Source organism: Carya illinoinensis, chromosome 10, assembly GCF_018687715.1.
Source record: "Carya illinoinensis cultivar Pawnee chromosome 10, C.illinoinensisPawnee_v1, whole genome shotgun sequence".
NCBI classification, from domain to species: Eukaryota; Viridiplantae; Streptophyta; class Magnoliopsida; order Fagales; family Juglandaceae; genus Carya; species Carya illinoinensis.
In genome coordinates, this window is record NC_056761.1 from 19,101,834 (window position 1) to 19,119,547 (window position 17,714).

Consider the following 17,714-nt stretch of genomic DNA (forward strand, 5'->3'; position numbering starts at 1 on the left):
TAATTTATTATTTAAACTATATGTAAAAAAATCAAACAAAAAAAGTTGAAAGAAGATTATTAGATATATCCCATTCGAAAGGGTGATTTTTTATTGGAAAATGCTAGATTCCCCGTTGGGAGCTACCGCTCCCAATTTTTTTTGTCTTAGTGATTAAATAAAAATTGTTTAATATTATTGTGAATTTTTTATATTTTTTTAAATATTTAAAAAATTAAAAAATGATGTGAAAAAAAACACAAAAGTAGAAATTTTTTTTTTGACCTAGCGGGAGCTCCCAACGGGAGCCTCTAATGGTGGCCGTAGTACTATTTTTTTTTATTTATTTAAGTCAAAAAAAAGAAAAGAAAAGAAAGAGAGAAATAAAAAAAAAAAAGGAAGAAAAAAAAGGAAGAAAGGAAATTACAAACGAGATAATACCAGTACAAAAATTTGACTTTGGTGACTCGGTCTGGGTCCGCCAGCAACAGTCACCTCCCAAAACTTGCAGGACGCCCATAAAGCAAAACCCCCAAAATAGAAAGAGAAATTAACAAAGAAGCCCTCAACGCGATAAGCGATCAGCAGCAGCGTCGGCAACGTCAAGCAGCCAAGACGCACCAGCGGCAGCAGCAACACCGCCCTCACCATCTAACCAGGTGGGCGCCCTTTCCCTCTTCTTCTCTCCTATTTTGTTCTAAAAGTATTTTGATTATGTTTCTCTTCCCTTCTCTCCCTTTTCATTTAGAAAGGAAACAGAAATCCTCTTTAATCGCTCTTGATCTCCATTTTTCTCGATTTCATAAATTAGTACCCCTTCAGCTCACAAAGAAGCGGATTTTTACGCGTTTTGCTTCGAATTTAAGTTTTGTGTTGGTTTCCTTGGAGGATTCTCTTGGGAATTAGGCTAGGATTGCGTTAACTAGGTCTGGATGTGTTTCTTTTATCTTCCTTAATTTTTTTGGAAAACATGAGTGATTGCAAATTAATTTTTTCTTTGCCCTGTACGTTATTTTGAATTAGTGACTGTATTGATCAGTTCCAATAATCCCCCCTTCTTTGACGTTGAAATCCCGATTTTATTTCCGTGCCTTATTGAATAGTTTAGGTGGTAACTTCTCGATGGTTTTCAAAATTTTCTTCTTCTTGCATTCTTTCCATCTTTTTCGGTATTTTTGTCTCGCGAGTTTTGATTTCTATCGTTTTAAGATTCATGAGTAGTTTGTAATAGACATTCGGTTCCCTTTTTTATTTTTATTCTTTTTTGGAATAGGTTGGCAACAAGTTATTTTTATGCAGCATGCCGTAAAAGCCACAGCTACTCATGTTAATCTGAACTAGCACTCTCCACAGACCTCATTTATTGTCAATTCCGTTTTAAGTATGTCGTTCTATGATTGAAGCCTTTTATTTTTCACCAATATTTTATCATTGTGTTTTAACCTATTAAAAAAAATTTATATCATTATGTTATACGCCTTGTTTCTTTTGTTAGATGTTATTGAACCTAAATATGCAACACAATTTTATGTTTAACTATGTAGACGTCCTTTGCCCTTGGGCTATACCTATTATCTTATGAATAAAACATCTTGATTACCCATAAAAAAAAAAGCTCAAATTGTGGCATGCTTGAGGCTCGCCTCACATTACCATCAATGGGTTAATTCATTTTAGGGGTCTATGAAAAGGGATATATCATTGACTCTGAGCTTTCCATAATTCTTTATTGCAATTGAATCATTATAGTACTGAAGGACTATAGTGGTCAAATTGGGGATGGATTAGTGGAGGATGTTGGATTAGTGGAGGATGTTGGATTAGCATGATGGAAAAGTCATTTAAAGAGGTTTGCAAGTAGGATTGAACATGTTTCAAAGATAAGTAAGGGAGTCCATTTTGTTTTTTTGTTTTTTCTTTAAGCAAATGCCATTGCATTGATCATATAGCATGGCTATTAGCCAATACAAAGTGACGAATACAATTAGCTAAGGAATCAACATCCAAAAGCTGATATGTGAGGGTTACAGCTTCTCTAGCTAGAGTGTGTGCTACTTTATTTGCTCCTCGTTTAACATGCTGCAACTTCCAAGAAAAAACTTCGAAGTGCTCTGCAAATGACAGCAACCAGACATTGTAAAGGCCCATCTGAGTCCTTTTTGTTGTAGAACAGCATCAACAACTTTTAAAGAGTCCCCCTCAAATATACATTCTGCAGATGAAAGTCTTTACATAACGTAACTGCTTCCAATAGCCCTCTAGCTTCCGCTATCAAAGGTTGCACACAATAACTTAGAGGCTTCATCAGACTTATTAGGACACAACCTTCATCATCTCGTATCACTACACCAATACCAACCTGTTGGTTACCAGAATTGATGTCTACATCCCAGTTTGCTTTGACCCAATTTTGTGGGGGAGCCTCCCACTGTGTGCGCTGGGATTGTAAGTTCCCTAGTTGAGAAATTTGAGTCTCCATAGCAGCCCTATAAGTAGCCACTTCAGTTACAGCAGTAGAGTATAGAACAGCAGGATCTTGGAAAGAACCATAAAAAATCAGTTTGTGGGAGTACCTTTTTTTTTTAATAAGTAATGATAATGATACCAAATTTTTATGAAAGAGGGCTACATGCGCAATCCAAGTACATATGGAGTTTACAAAGAAATGCACCTAAGGAAATGAGGAAGAACAAGAATTCGGCGAATCTTCAAAGATGAGAAGTGCATATCTTCTGAAGTTTATTTATGATAGTGAGGGGGGAGTAATGAGGAGCTTTTGATCTACAGTCTAGTGTTATAATTATTAATCAGAATTATTAGTGTGTTCGTAATATTTCTAAAACTTTCTCCCTCCCATGTTTTGTTTGAAACCTAACAACTGGTGAAAAATTGATGTTTATTATGAGTACTGTGTTCTGGTTGAAATGCCACCGCAATGCCTCAATGGAACCTCATAAAGGCTAAGAACTTCTCCTTCCCAAGCAATGTGGGATCCCAAACAATTGTCTTAACTCCACATACAATAGTAAATAAAGTCTCCACATAAAATAATAGATAAAACTCTCCACATAAAATAATAATCTCAAATAAAAATAGCAATATAAAACTCCAAAATCTTGTGGCACACTCCTATTGTGCTTGCCGGATCATTAAACCGATAATGTGTATGTCCAATACACATATACGCATGCTTAAATCAATCATGTTCTCCTCATAAACCTTGAGGGTTGGTTTGGATAATGAGATGAGATGAGATGATTTGTGAATAGTAGTGAAAGGATTTGAGTTATGATGTTTTATGGAGTTTTGGCAAAAGAGAGAAAAAGTTGAATAAAAATATTAGAGTTAAAATATTGTTAGAATATAATTTTTTAGTATTATTTTCGTTTTGAGATTTGAAAAAGTTTAATTGAGAAAAATTTGGAAAAGTTGTAATGATTAGATGAAAAAGTTGAATATTTGAAATTGAAAAGTGTTTGTGTTTGGATATTGAGATGAGAAGAGATGGGATGGGAGACTCTTGCTATCCAAAGTAAGCCTAACTCTTCGCACCTTATACATATTGACTCCACAAGTTCTTCTTATAAACTTGTTTACCCGTAAAAATTCACGATACCTAAAACTTTCCTAAAGTCCTTAATGTCCACTATTCATGCTAAGCGAGAGAATAACGTTACTATTGAACATTAGAGATATAGTCCACCAGTCATCATTTAATACCCATATGCCATACGTAAATCTATGTCATAACTTCAAACCTACTTAATACATTCCTAATTTCCTCAAATAGAAACTCCATAAAAATAAGACTATTTCAATCCATTCTTATGAACAAAATATACCATAAACGTTAAAAGCAAAACTTCCTAACAATTAACATCACCATCTTTCTTCTAGTCTAGAAGTATACAAAATCTCTAAACCTTGGACTGCTTAGGGCTCATAACCAATCCACTAGTAATTACCTCAATCAATTACACAGTCATAACCATATTGACACTTTTTTTTTTTGTTTTTTGATATCCTTGGGTGTCCGGGCCAGCTTGTGCGCATCTCGACTAATTCCACGGGGCCCTGAAGTTAACGGCTAGGTAAACCTCCAGTGGCCCTGAGGGGACTCGAACTAGTGACCATTGGGGAGCAAACCCAAGTCCTGATCAATTGAGCTACCCCTTAGGGTTACCATATTGACACTTTACTCCCTACACCCATAATTTCCATAAAATTCTAGATATCCATGCTGTATTAAATTTCCTAATACAGCTGAGTGGAGGATGACTCCCTCGTATTTGTTTTGGTGTCTATGGCTTGAGAGAAATGAGAGGTGCTTTGATGATCGTTAACGCACAATGACGGAATTTAGGGACTCTTTCTTTAGCACTTTAAATTTTTGGGTGAATAATCTTGTGAGGGATATCAACATTTGTAATGCTTTACCTTAGTACTGTTTTGCTTTAGTTTATATTTAGGTGCATTCTCTTGTATCCTTCCTGTGTACTTGGGCTATTCCTATTTACTTGGAATAAAATCTCTTAGTACCTATCAAAAAAAATTTCCTAATTCTAGGTGCCATATTCAAAAAGAACCATTAATATCTAATATAACAAAAACAACAGTGCTAAATTTCCTAATTCTAGGTGCCATATTCTAGTAAGAGCCATAAAACATACTATCATAATCAGAAGTGTCTCAATAACTCTCGAGCGGGCCAGGAGCATCCTAGGTGACCTTATCCTAGAATTAATAAAATACTATTTTTCTTTTCAAAAAGTCTGCAGAATCTCTCGACCTGGGCTTTAATATCATATTATAGCACCCCTTTTCCCTCAGGTTAAGAATGTCACGGGTAAGAGACTTGCATTAGTTGTGCACTGGCCCCACATCTGTGGCCAGAAGGGGAATCGCAAATAGTAATCTAGCATACTATGTTGGATCACGCTTAGGTCTGTAGCTTGCACAACTACCCATAAATCACATTGGTACCATGCATCTGAGTAACCATCTTAGTAAACTGATCTTATAAGAAGTTTACGTGTCTTATGCAACGTGAGATGCATGGCATACATAAATACATAAGTGACTATGAAATGTTGAATTAAACATGATCATGAATTATGATGAATGACATGCTGGCAAATATTATGACATGTGTGGTACATAAACATTGGTTCCAAAGAACTAACTTTAATAATAATATATACAACGAGCTAATGTGTGCTAATCCTAATTTTATGATCAAGCTACTTATTTCGTTGTGTTGCTTCCTGAATCTACTTCGTAGCTCGTTAGCTATACAAATTACTAAATGTTACTAACATTTCTAGAAAAGCACTTTGTAATCTTCTACTTAATTAATACATACAATGCAAAATAATTTAATAAATATTCCGTTTAATACGAAAATCAATGAATACTAATATCATATAATTATTTAAATACTAATAACATATTATCACTTTAAATTTATAATTTTATAAAGTATTTAAACTTTAAACATATTCGTTAAAACAAGTTGTCAAATCTCAATTCATAAATAGATTTAATCACATTCAACACTTAAAAAAAAAAAGAATTTAAACCCTTATAATTTACTGCTGTAAATTGGTTTGTAAAAATTAATACTCAATAGCATAATTTAAACTCCTAAGTATTTTCTGTAAAATAGTTCTAGGCTAATATTTTCCCAAGTAAAACCAGGCCCATCCTGTTTTAAAAACCACAATTCCAATTTAAAAGTCAAGCCCAACTTAAAATACATGTCTATTTTTATATCCACTGAACCTAACCCACTCAAACCAAGCCTGGCCCAAGTTCAAAATGTTTATAGTCGTGTCTTATACACTAAGGGAAATAACGTAAAAACATTTAAAAAGGTCTTTCATGTGCTTTATGGAAAAACCACATGACAAAGGGTTTAATGGCATTTTTGTTTAACACACTACATTTATGGTTATGCCATGGGAAGAACAAAACAAAGGCAACCCAGCTTCTGTGAATGATAGAGGAATCACCAGAGAAGAAAGCCGTGCGATAGGGGTCTGAGACTCACCAAGATAGCAATGTTCGATGGCGTATTTGAGTGGCCGGAATAGCTCTAAGAGAAAGAGATGGTGCTGCGTAGAGAAACCAACAGAGTAGAGAGAGGGAGAGTGTGGGGCAGTTATGTGCTTATCGGAGCGACATGGGATTGATGGAAGGCGTTTTGTGTACAGATCGGTTTTGTGGCTTGGTGTCACTAGCTCGTGTGGTGCAATTCTGGGGAATCACAGAGGGATGAAAGTGGTTGGGTGGGGGTTTCCGACGTGGGAGATAGTGATGTGCAACAGACGTTGACCAGAGTGGCGTGAGATGTGGTGATTGATTGGGAAACATGGGAGGCATAGGTGGGCATGGTGCACAATGATATTGACTTGATTTCTTGGTTTACACTCGTTTGGCGTTGGTTAGTGGTTGTTAGGGGTGAAAAAAAAAATCGAGGAACCAGACCAAACCGGTGTGTTCGGTCCGGTTCAAAACCGGTTTGGTCCGGTACCAGTTTCATTTTTCTCAAAACCGATCGAAACCGGTTTGGTTCTGGTTTTCCTTTTTCTAACATTGGACTGAACTGAACCTGACCGGTTCATATATATTTTAATTTTTTATATTATATAAAATATTTTTTATATACTTTTTATATATAATATATATAATTATATATAAAATAATTTTATATTATATGCTAAATTGCTAATTAATGTAACATTAAACTTAAAACCGTATTATTTATATATAATAATTTAAAACCGTATTATTTATATATAATAATAATCTCATAACATAAAATTAATATAACATTTGATATAATATTACTATTGAAAATTTTAATTTTATAACATCAAATTAATATTACATAAACTTTTAATCTTAAGCATGAACATTTGATCATATGTAATTAATATAAGCTATATCTATATATTAAGGATAAATTCATTTTATAGCATAATAAATTATAATATATATTCTTTTTGATAAATACATTTTCATACATTTGATCATATGCACTCATATAAAAAGCGTATGTAACCAAGCATATTATCCCTAACATATATAATCAAATATATAAATAAGTTAGACACTAACATATTATCACTAACATACATAATCAAATACTATATGACACTATTATATATATATATTAATACTATTAGTAATCCACTATATATAAATAACTATAGTATTAGTAGTTATACTGATACTATATCACTATATAATCCACCATATATCACAATAGTATAGTTATACTAACTATATAATCCATTAATACTATACTAGAACTGGAAAAATTGAACCCAACATGAACAGAACTGGTAAAACCGGAACTACCGGTTTAGGGGTGTAATCGGTGCGGTATTAGTTCTTCAAATCTCAAAACTGGTGTATGCCGGTTCGGTTCTAAAATATGTCCAAAACTGGACCAGTTACACCCCTAGTGGTTGTATGGAGGAGTTTGGTTATTGTTGCTTGGGTCTCGACGGGGAGGGAGGTGTTGCTTATGTAGGCTACGGCTGCGGCTGCTGGACTTCACCGTTCTTGGCAGTGGGGGTCTGCTCTGTTTTGAGGAGCAAGAACAGGGGCTTGTATTCCTTGGTGATGGTACGTGCAGTGGATTTCACGGTGCCATCGTGGAGGATGTTGTGGGTAGTAGCTTGTTTGTGGTGCAGTGGCGTGCGTGGAGGCTTGAAGTTTTGTTTGCTGTGTATTTGCTAGGCATGGAGGATGGGAGTTGGACGTGCATGAGTTTATATACTGCTTCTAGAAAGTGCACAGTGGAATAGGTTGTGGCCGTTGACATCGGTTGTGGCCTTGGCGTGGTGACGTGGGATGTAGGGTTTCTTTGACCGGGTGGAGAGGCTGGGTGTGGACTAGGGCAACTCTAGATTTTCATGAACACGTGGGGAAGACATACTGTAGGCTATTTATATACATGTGTTTGAGGGGTATTGTGTGATTGGGCTGGGGCCTTTTCATGGGCCTTTGGGACTTGGGTTTCCTCCAATTTGGGTCTAACAAATGGTCCACTTCAAATTACCCAAATAATCTCTTAGGCTTGCCCATACTTTCATAGGCCTAGCTGTTAATAAATTTTAACAGGCCTAGCCTTGAGCTTAAAATAATAAGCCCAACTCGTCCAATAAATATTTTTGGGCTTAGATAAAAATCTTGGGCTTATTATCAATATAATAGGGTCCACATGGTCCGTAAAAATTAAATAGGCTTTTATCCAATTGATGGCCCAATAAAATTATCTATAGTCCGACCTTGGAATATTGGGTCGGGTTGTTACAGCCAAGTGGTTTGCTGTTAATTAATGCTCTGATGACTTTAGCTTTGTGCCACAATTTTATATATCATTCTTCAAGGATTTTCATATTGAGGTGTGCTTTGCAATAAAATTTTTATTACTTATAAAAAAATTGAGGTGTACTGTCACCAAGATTTGCCTTGACTTCATGACAGGCTCCAGTTTACTATTTTCTGTAAAGTATTTTAGTGTCACTAATTTCTAAAATTTGTGTTCATGGCTATATTACAATTTTATTTGAGAGTAGTATCATTTGTGGTAATTCTATTAAATAATATTCAGGTGTTCTTTAATTTGTTACTGATCTCTCTATTTCATGTGCAGGAAAGGACATTTTCTTGCTGCAGTAGAAGCATCTTTGTCCATTTTTTTGTACTTTTTAGAGATACAAATGGCTGGAATTCTACCTGGGGAGTCATCATATCATTGCACATCTGATGGTGGGTCTTCAAGAAATTCTCAAGACAGGCAAGAGGAAGTGGGTCGTTGGTATCTGTCAAGAAAGGAAATTGAAGAACATTCCCCATCAAGAATGGATGGGATTGACCTGAAGAAAGAAACATATTTACGCAAGTCGTACTGCACATTTTTGCAGGATTTGGGAATGAGGCTAAAAGTGTGAGTCTATTATTATCAAATATATTTCTAATTCTTGCAAAATATTTTTCGATGTTGCACAGAATATATTTAATTTTTTTAAAAATAATATTAGCAGCTGAATAAAACAGTATATTAAATTAAGTGAGACTAAAAAAGGCCCAAAAAGCAAACTTGATAGGTCCGCATTTGTATAATCAGACAGTATCTTCTGACACAAATATACACTATGCAGCATATTTTCCATTTTCACGTGGGATCAAATTATATAATTGTTTATATATAGTTAGTATTTCCCACTTTTATTTTCTTATTTATTTTGTTATGTATGGTGAAGATGATGCAAGGTAATTATGGTGTAAAACTGATGGTAATTTGACCCTAGTTTTGTAACTTTGTTATTGGTTTCAGTGTTGTGTGAATCAGATACCTAGATTCTGTTTACAGTGTCTATCTACAGAAATTTTGTTAATCCCTAGGGGTGTCATGACAAGAAGGTACTTAACCCTACATTCGTTGTCTGGGAATGGTCAATTAAAGAATATATATGATATTGCTAAGATGCCCAATGGTCTTACAAGCAGTTGCAGGAGTAAATGCTTTAACTCTTTGAAAGTGTTGACTCTCATATCAGGACATCCCTAAAAGGAAATCACAACAATCATTTCGGGATTGAGGTAGTAACAAAAGCATAGGGCATGACCTCTTTTTAAAGGCTAACCATAGGGATTTGTTTTCATTTCCCATCAATATAAAGAGCAATATAATGGATGAAACTCAAATAACTAAGATCTGAGTTTTTTGTTCTCTTATTTTTTTCTCCACATGCAATTTATATGTACCTAGACACTTCGAGTTAGAAAATTTTGCATGCAAAAATGGTGCTAGCCACTTAGGAGAACACCAGAAAACCATTATTGCTTGGTGTTGTATGTGCAAAGCGAGGAGAAGTTTAATTACCTCTTACATTCTACTATTGCTAGGAAGTTTTGGTTGCGAGTTTTCTCTTTATTTGGGATATTGAGTTTGTGTTATTGGATTAGGGCTGTTGGCTTGTTGGAGAGACTGCTTCAAAAGATATTAAAGTAATGATATGTGGAATGCTGTACCTGCATTCTTGATTTGGAGTATGTGGTGGGATGAAAATGCTAGGACTTTTGATGGAACCAAAGTTGCCATGCTTAAACTGAATTCATTACTTCTGAGATCACATTTCGTATGAGAGCACTAAATGGTTTTACTTCCTTCATTTTGGATTTCTTTGAAGTTTGTAGTCTGACACTAATTTTTTCTTTTTCTTTCTCTCGTATCTCTTTTTCACATCCTGTGTCTAGCGCTAGGCCCTTCAATAAACTTTTATTACTTATAGAAAGAGCGGTGAGACATTAGATTATGTGCTATTTGTTTTACAGTGCCAAGGGATATGATGTTGTAGGTTTTGTCATAATGCTGACTGCAAGATTTGGAATAAAGTCCTGCTTTGCATCATGTGAACATGGTGAAGAGCGTAATTATTAAACTTTTAATGATTGTGAGCTTAATTGCATCTGCCTTCACATTCATGATTGTTGTATGATTGGACCCTTTACTAGGCATTGTTCATTGTAACTCATTTTCTGATTTTCTTGTAAACTTAAGACTGCTCGTAGAAGTCCACTACTTACCAAAAGACATAATGTGGACTGAAACACCAAATTATTTAATTGTCAAAAACTACCTTTTCTTTTCCTTGCAAACAAAGCGAACCATGTGCGCCATTGCGGAAATACAATAACTGTAATCTATGGTGAGAAGTTCTTACATGACTAATAAAAGTTATTATATTGATAGATCTGTTGGTAAAATCTTTAACTATAAAACAACACAAATACAAATGCTAGTGTGTTGACTAGAACATGCCCAGAATAACATGATGACTGAACTTCTCAATGCAGGCCCCAGGTAACCATTGCCACAGCAATAATATTTTGTCATCGGTTTTTCCTTCGTCAATCGCATGCCAAGAATGACAGAAGGGTAGGTTGTTTTACACTTTGTTTTGGCTATTATATTTGCAATTAAGCCATCTAAAGTTTTTTAGGTTGTCATGCATTAGTCTTTATTTAATTTGGTTCTTGCGTGAGTGATGAATCACATGAGGAAATGGCATAAAGTGTCATGCGGATATCAAAGCTTTTTGAACATATCGTGCAACACATGCGCCCATATGCTAGATATATCATTGATGTGTAAACCAGATATATTTTCTTTGATTTTGGGACATTTAACTTTTCTGCAAATGGGTATGGTCTAAATGCTACTTATTCAACTTTGTCTAATAGAAATTGAGATGTTTCGTAGGTAAAATGCGATCATTCAACTATTAAATTGGGCGTTTCTGGGTTTCCTTATTATGTGAAGTCCATCTCTTGTTCATGCGTTTGTATGAGGTTATCATATGAAGGATTTAACATGCTTAATATCTGATGATACAGTTTTAAGATTTTTCAAGCATGTTTGTGGAATTTGGTGTGGTTTTTGTATTTCGATATAGGGTGCAGGAATATTTGTTTGTGCTTAATTGTGTTTTCCTAAGAATCTTTTTTCTATTGGCACCGGCTGTCTAGAACAAAGTTCCGATTAAACTTGGGGGTGCACAAGCCCTCGGCAAGAAGTTTCTTGCAAGTGCACCTTGGTAATTTGGAGGAATGCTACCCAGCTGCCTACACCTCACACCACTGGTGTTTTAATATATATATATATATATTTTGTATGTTTATTCCTGCTAAACTATTTGAGTTCTTCTACTCATCATCCCCAAGGGGAAAAAAAATAAAAAGAAAAAAAATAAAAGTAGGTATGTGGTGTAGGGATGATGAGTAGAATTATTCGGTAATTTAAGTGGAAATTCCAACAGTTTGATGTCCCCTAGAAATTGTTTGCATCCAATGATTCGAACCTTAGATCTGGAGAGAGCATACCAATAAGGCCAAGGCTCTTACCACTTGAGCCAAAATTGTTTGTGCCTAAGAATCATTGTGAATCGCTTTTGGTCCTAATTGAATATGGACTGGGCATCTGATAAACAAATATTCTACCTATAATTTTCCATCAACCATAACTCAGCAGATGACTGTCTGTCTGACAATAGAAAGATATAAACTTAGTTTGTAGTATATTTCTAAAGTAAACAGAGGGAGGCACGTGTGAGAGTTGTTTGGCCTGGTGTTGGATTGAACCAAACTAACCGCATAGTAATCTGATAATAATGACATGGATTTTGTGCAAATATAAATACACACACACATTTTCTTGTAAGAGTTCGGCTACGAACAAGCTGGTGTGTAAACACATTACCTGCTATGGATCCATTATACTAATAAAAAAAAAGTAAAAATACGAATAATTTTTTATGGTGGTTTATGTGAAAGACTTGCACATCAGGAGGGTGTTGGATGTGTGACGTGTCAATAAGGAGACGTGCAAATAGTTTTTATCATCTTGTAAAAAGTGAAGTGCTGTAGCTGCTATAAATAATAAAGTCTTTGTTCTTGTCAGTCTATCTCTCTTTTGGTCTTAGTGATCAAAACTAAAGGTTATTTTATTTTATTTTTTTTCCAGGTTTCTTTTTCTTTCTATTTTTCCTGTCTTCTTTATGAAGATCCAAAGTGGTGGGCTACAAATTGGAGAAAACATGTTAAAGTCTGAAGAATCATTAGTCTAAGAATTGCTTTAACTTATGCTTGACAATTGCATAATGAATATTTTTTGTGTTGTGGTTGAGTTGTGCAAATCAATTTTGAATATTCATGGTTTGATTCTGATGACCCTTAAAATGTTTTCTCACCTGGCTCCTTCCCCCCTTACGGATTTTGTGATAAAGTAACTTTTGGTGTGAGCGGATGAATTAAGAAATTATTGAGTTCAGTTAAAGTGATTGCTTTCAGTTTTGTGGCTAACTTTATAAATATGCTTGGCAGACAATTGCAACTGTGTGTATGTTCCTCGCTGGGAAGGTAGAAGAAACCCCTCGTCCGCTCAAGGATGTTATTCTTGTTTCTTATGAGATAATCCACAAAAAAGATCCTGCTGCAGCCCAGAGGATCAAACAGAAGGTGTTCACTTACTGATGGTGCTTACGTCAGTTAGTTGTATTGTACCTCAGATTGAATTTTCCCTAGTTGAGTTGTTACTTCCAGTACTTCTTGTGTTCATCCTCTCTCTCTCTCTCTCTCTCTCTCTCTCTCTCTCATTTAAATAGAAGTTCTATCCCCTATCTTTTTTCTCACGATGACAGAAATACCCACCCAACTAATCCAGTGTCAAACCTACTAATTTGATTTTGGACTGATGAATCTGTACTTACTCGTGGTGGAGAGCATGATTCTCTACTTGCTGTCCACTTGATAATTATTTCACCCAGCAGACAATATTGCTTAGGTTCCATAATACAGTCATTTATCAGTATTTCTTCCCGTTCTTCTCCTTCAATAATAAATACTTGCTCAGCTACCCTACTTTCTCATCAACAGCTGTACCATGGGTAAACTATATCCCTACCCCATTTCAGTTTTTTCCTTTGCTTTTCTTCTTTTATGGTATCAAAATGATTTTTCTTGTAATTGTCTCATTGATCCCCATCTTTCATGCAGGAAGTATATGAACAACAAAAAGAGCTAATTTTATTGGGGGAACGGGTTGTACTTGCCACGTTGGGTTTTGACCTCAATGTTCACCACCCATATAAGCCCCTTGTTGAAGCGATAAAGAAATTTAAGGTTGCTCAGAATGCCCTTGCGCAAGTTGCGTGGAACTTTGTTAATGACGGGTATGACACTGTTGCTTTTTCTTCAAAGTTGTAATGCTTCCAGATCAATGGTTTCACTTCCCTTGATAAATACTGGAAAATGGCTTGCAGTCTGAGAACATCACTCTGCCTGCAATTCAAGCCCCATCACATTGCAGCAGGTGCCATTTTCCTTGCTGCCAAGTTCCTCAAAGTGAAGCTTCCATCGGATGGTGAGAAGGTCTGGTGGCAAGAATTTGATGTCACCCCTCGGCAATTGGAGGGTTGGTCTGCTTCCCTTAATCTGGGATTAGATATTATTTGGACCAAATGGACAGCCTAAATCTTCTTGTTAGTCAAATGCTTTCTGTTGTTTTCTGGTAGAATTTGACCTTTGAGGTAGTGAAAATCAGATGATTATAGCTGTTCTATATATATCATTCCTTTATACTAGTATGGAAAGCGTGACAGGAATGGCTTCTGTCACCTGATAGATGTTGTCTCAGCCACAAGGTGCCATACATTGAATGTTGTGCCATGGGTATTTTTGTTGCAGGCTGTCCTTTTGTGTCCATCTCTAAATATTTTCTTAAATCAGTTTGGCTATTTTGTCTTGCAGAAGTTAGTAATCAAATGCTGGAGCTATATGAGCAGAACAGAGTGCCCCCATCGCAAGGGAGTGAAATGGAAGGAAGTGTTGGCAGTGGGCTAAGTCATCAGGCCCCTGCAAAACCTCCATATGTGAATGAGGAACAGGCTTCGAAGAAAATTTCATCTTATCTAGCGCTGGATCATTCGTCCACTGACAATCATGGCATGCCAGCAAGAAGCACACAATATCGAAGTAATGAAAATGGGAGTGCAGAGATGGGTAGTGTTATTACTGAGCACATGGTGGATGTAGAAACTAAAGACGATCAGCATTTTGATAATTTTCCCTTGAAGGAGAACATGAGAGAAGTACCAAATAGATCCAAGGTGGGAATAGAGAGAGCTGGTAGTGAAGACCAAGAAAGTAACGGTGGGAGAAATGAGACTGCAGAACCAGGAGAGTGGAGGGATGAGGGTGTCTCACGAAAGTCTGGCAGTTTGGTTGGTCGAAGTGTGGACCTTCGGAAAGGCCCCCTTGGCCAGTCGCCTAAAGAAGCTATAAAGATTGACAAGGTCAAGGTTAAGGCAGCACTTGAGAAAAGAAGGAAGTCTCGTGGGGAAATAACAAGGAAGAAAGATGTGATGGATGAGGATGATCTCATTGAGAAAGAACTTGAAGATGGGGTCGAATTGGCAGCTGAGGATGAGAAAAACAAACGTGATAGAAGGCAAAGCTGGTCAAAATCTGAGAATTTAGATCGTGGGAAGGACCATGAGGATGTTGGAGTTGGAAACCACTTGAAGGGGCAATTGTCGAGGGGATCAGAAGGAGAGAATGCAGAAGAGGGAGAGATGTTGGATGATGCTTCACCTATGTTGAGCAGCCGTAAGAGAAAAGCTGGCAGCCCACGGGACAGGCAGTTGGAGGGGAAGAAGCGGCATGACTATATGCCGAGTTATCACCACGACTATATAGATGAAGGACATAGGATGAGCCGGGTTGGTTATGCAGATAGAGACCACAGAAGGCATTCCCAGGAGAATCATTTGTGAGCGATTACATGCTGGATGTACTTGCATGGTTAATACAATATGAGATAATCCGAATGTCAGATCAATAAATTCATGTTAATATTGGATTGATTTGGATTATCAGGGGAGCCAATATGACTGTTGAAGATATCGTGGGATGAGGATACGTCAATGTTCATATAATAAGAGCAGCGCTACTGAGAAAGTAAAGAGGCAAGTGCTATTTATTTAGTCAGCATCAAGAATTAAGCCCAGATCCGCTCCTTTCTGGCAAATGCTTTGCGACTGTGGCAGGAAGAACGAGGAATGTAGTGTTTTTTTTTTTTTTTTGTCACATTTTTGAAGAACATATTGTTTGTCAGTTAACATGACCGTAATTATATCCAAACTTGCAATTTCAATGTCAAGTTTCCTGGTTATCCGGAACGACGTTGTTACATTCCTCTGATTTTGTAGCTTTGTGGAAATCATAATAATGAGAAGGATTAAGAAGCCCTTTGTTGATTTGATCATTTAAAGGGGTCGTTTAGTAGGTCTTCTTCAGGATTTAGCACTACATCCTTGAAAGGTGAGCCAGTCGTTGTAAGGGTGAACATGTTACATATAGCAATATGTTAATAAAGAAAGGTTACAAATTGACCCTATCACTGTTAATACGGAGAAAAAAAAAATGAAGAAAAAAAGGCTATGAGATGAACAAATTGACCCCTACCCATCCACCTACCCATCCACACTAAGGGATGGTAACCCTCTGCAGTTTATAAGCAGTCTTAACCGGTGGACTGCACTGTCACGGCTAGGATCTATGGCGGTTCGGGTGCGAAGTAGTTGATGGGGAATTCTACTTCCTTGATGATCTTGAGACAGACGGGGAAGTAGGGGAGCGGGTGTGCATAGTGGTGGAATAGAGAGGTTTGATGCGGCTGAGCCTTCCGGAGCCGAACGTGTATGAAGAAGACACGTCTCAGTGCGATAGCGTATGGATTTCACATGCGGCTTAGGCTATCCTAATTTTTTGGTGTCGCTTGTCTTGGGTTCCAAAAGATTGGTGGGAGCGGCATATTCGAGCTTAGGGCACTGGAAGGTAGCGAATTGAGCCATTTTCGAGCTCTGGAGGAAGAAAACATAGATATTTGTCACTACTTTCAAGAACATTTCTAATATTAAGGCCTCTTTTGTTTTCACGGGCATCTCTTCTCATTTTATCATTATAATTTTTTAAATTTTTATATAAAATATAATAAATAATTTAATTTTTTTAAATCTCAAAATAAAAATAAAAGTAAAAAATAATATTATAACAATACTTTATTTAACTTTTATCCCATCTCATCTCATCGAAATCTAAGTGTTTGGTGTAAAGGTAGAGGAGGCAAAGATAAAGTAAAACGTTGTCTACATTTCTTATGTCATGTTTGGGGTTGCATTAGAGATTGTAAAAAGTGTTTAAATAGTCTTAAAAACTTTTTAATGATAAAATTAGATTGTTTGATTGTTACATATTAATGTACTTTTTAATCTAAAAAAACATAAACTTACATTTCAGAAAAACATAATTTTGATGTTTTCCTCAACCGTATTTTTTTGAATAATGGAAAACAAACTTTAAATCTTAAAGAAGACTATCAATGGGTGGAAATACCCATACAACTTTAAAATAATTAGATTTTTGCCATTTGATCTTATCATAGGACAAAATGCTATGAATATTTAGCTTAATTATAATGTTATTTCACTTATGCATCTAAAGGGATTTTGGTTTTCATTATACTTACTAAAAATGCTATTAGATTATTTTCGTTGTCATTTGATTATAAGATTTGATTTCTATTAATGATATAGTCATGATATTTTAAAAAATCAAATAACCCTTTTTGTCATTTCTATCTCAAAAAATATATATTGTTTTCAAATAAATGTTAACATGTTTGAAATTGCTTTAGATATAAGATTTTCAAATAGTGAATAACTTTTAAAAGCCATAAAGCTAAAAACTATATTACCCACCGAAATTCCAAACATGCACTTAGATTAATTTATGGGATGAGTTTCTTCGAATTCTAAGTATTGCTTTTGAACTTAATGGTAAGGGGAAACTCATATTTGATGTTTATACAAGCTTTAATGGCTTCACTATACTCTCAGTTATAATGATGAAAATGACCGAAAAGATAGGTTAAAGATGGAGTTCAGATGCCTTATTTGAGTAGATATCTCATTCTCTATCTCGTTGCTTGTTGCCTTGTATAGCTGCCTCCTTGCTTCAAGTCACTTTTCACCTTTTCAGCTGCTACCCTGTCGCTTCTGTTTCACCATCCCAGCTTAATGTAATATAAAATCTACTCATTACAGACTATTTTGCCTCCTCCTCTGTCTCAAGACTTTTGTTGTGTATAGTCACTTTATCGT

General features: G+C 35.8%; 1 protein-coding gene across 3 annotated transcripts; it reads left to right on the forward strand.

Annotated features, from left to right (window-relative positions):
• The first annotated feature begins 469 nt into the window (after positions 1 to 469).
• On the forward strand, positions 470 to 15,817 carry LOC122279246 (cyclin-T1-4-like). Of its 3 annotated transcripts, XM_043089712.1 has the most exons (8): positions 470 to 638; positions 1,253 to 1,360; positions 8,645 to 8,938; positions 10,852 to 10,933; positions 12,877 to 13,011; positions 13,549 to 13,724; positions 13,815 to 13,966; positions 14,302 to 15,817. In XM_043089712.1, the coding sequence occupies exons 3-8, from the start codon at positions 8,712 to 8,714 to the stop codon at positions 15,324 to 15,326; spliced, it is 1,797 nt and encodes a 598-aa protein (XP_042945646.1). In that variant the 5' UTR covers positions 470 to 638; positions 1,253 to 1,360; positions 8,645 to 8,711; the 3' UTR covers positions 15,327 to 15,817. The 3 variants fall into 3 exon arrangements, with proteins under 3 accessions (XP_042945646.1, XP_042945645.1, XP_042945647.1); XM_043089711.1 differs by lacking the exon at positions 1,253 to 1,360; XM_043089713.1 differs by lacking the exons at positions 470 to 638; positions 1,253 to 1,360 and adding an exon at positions 4,048 to 4,070.
• The last annotated feature ends 1,897 nt before the right edge of the window (positions 15,818 to 17,714 follow it).

Excerpts from the sequence above, each read along its gene's own strand:
- LOC122279246 (XM_043089712.1), top strand. The coding sequence starts at position 8,712 with ATGGCTGGAATTCTACCTGGGGAGTCATCATATCATTGCACATCTGAT. Across the intron at positions 10,934-12,876 it reads ATGCCAAGAATGACAGAAGG|ACAATTGCAACTGTGTGTAT; the intron begins GTAGGTTGTTTT and ends TATGCTTGGCAG. Across the intron at positions 13,012-13,548 it reads CCCAGAGGATCAAACAGAAG|GAAGTATATGAACAACAAAA; the intron begins GTGTTCACTTAC and ends TCTTTCATGCAG.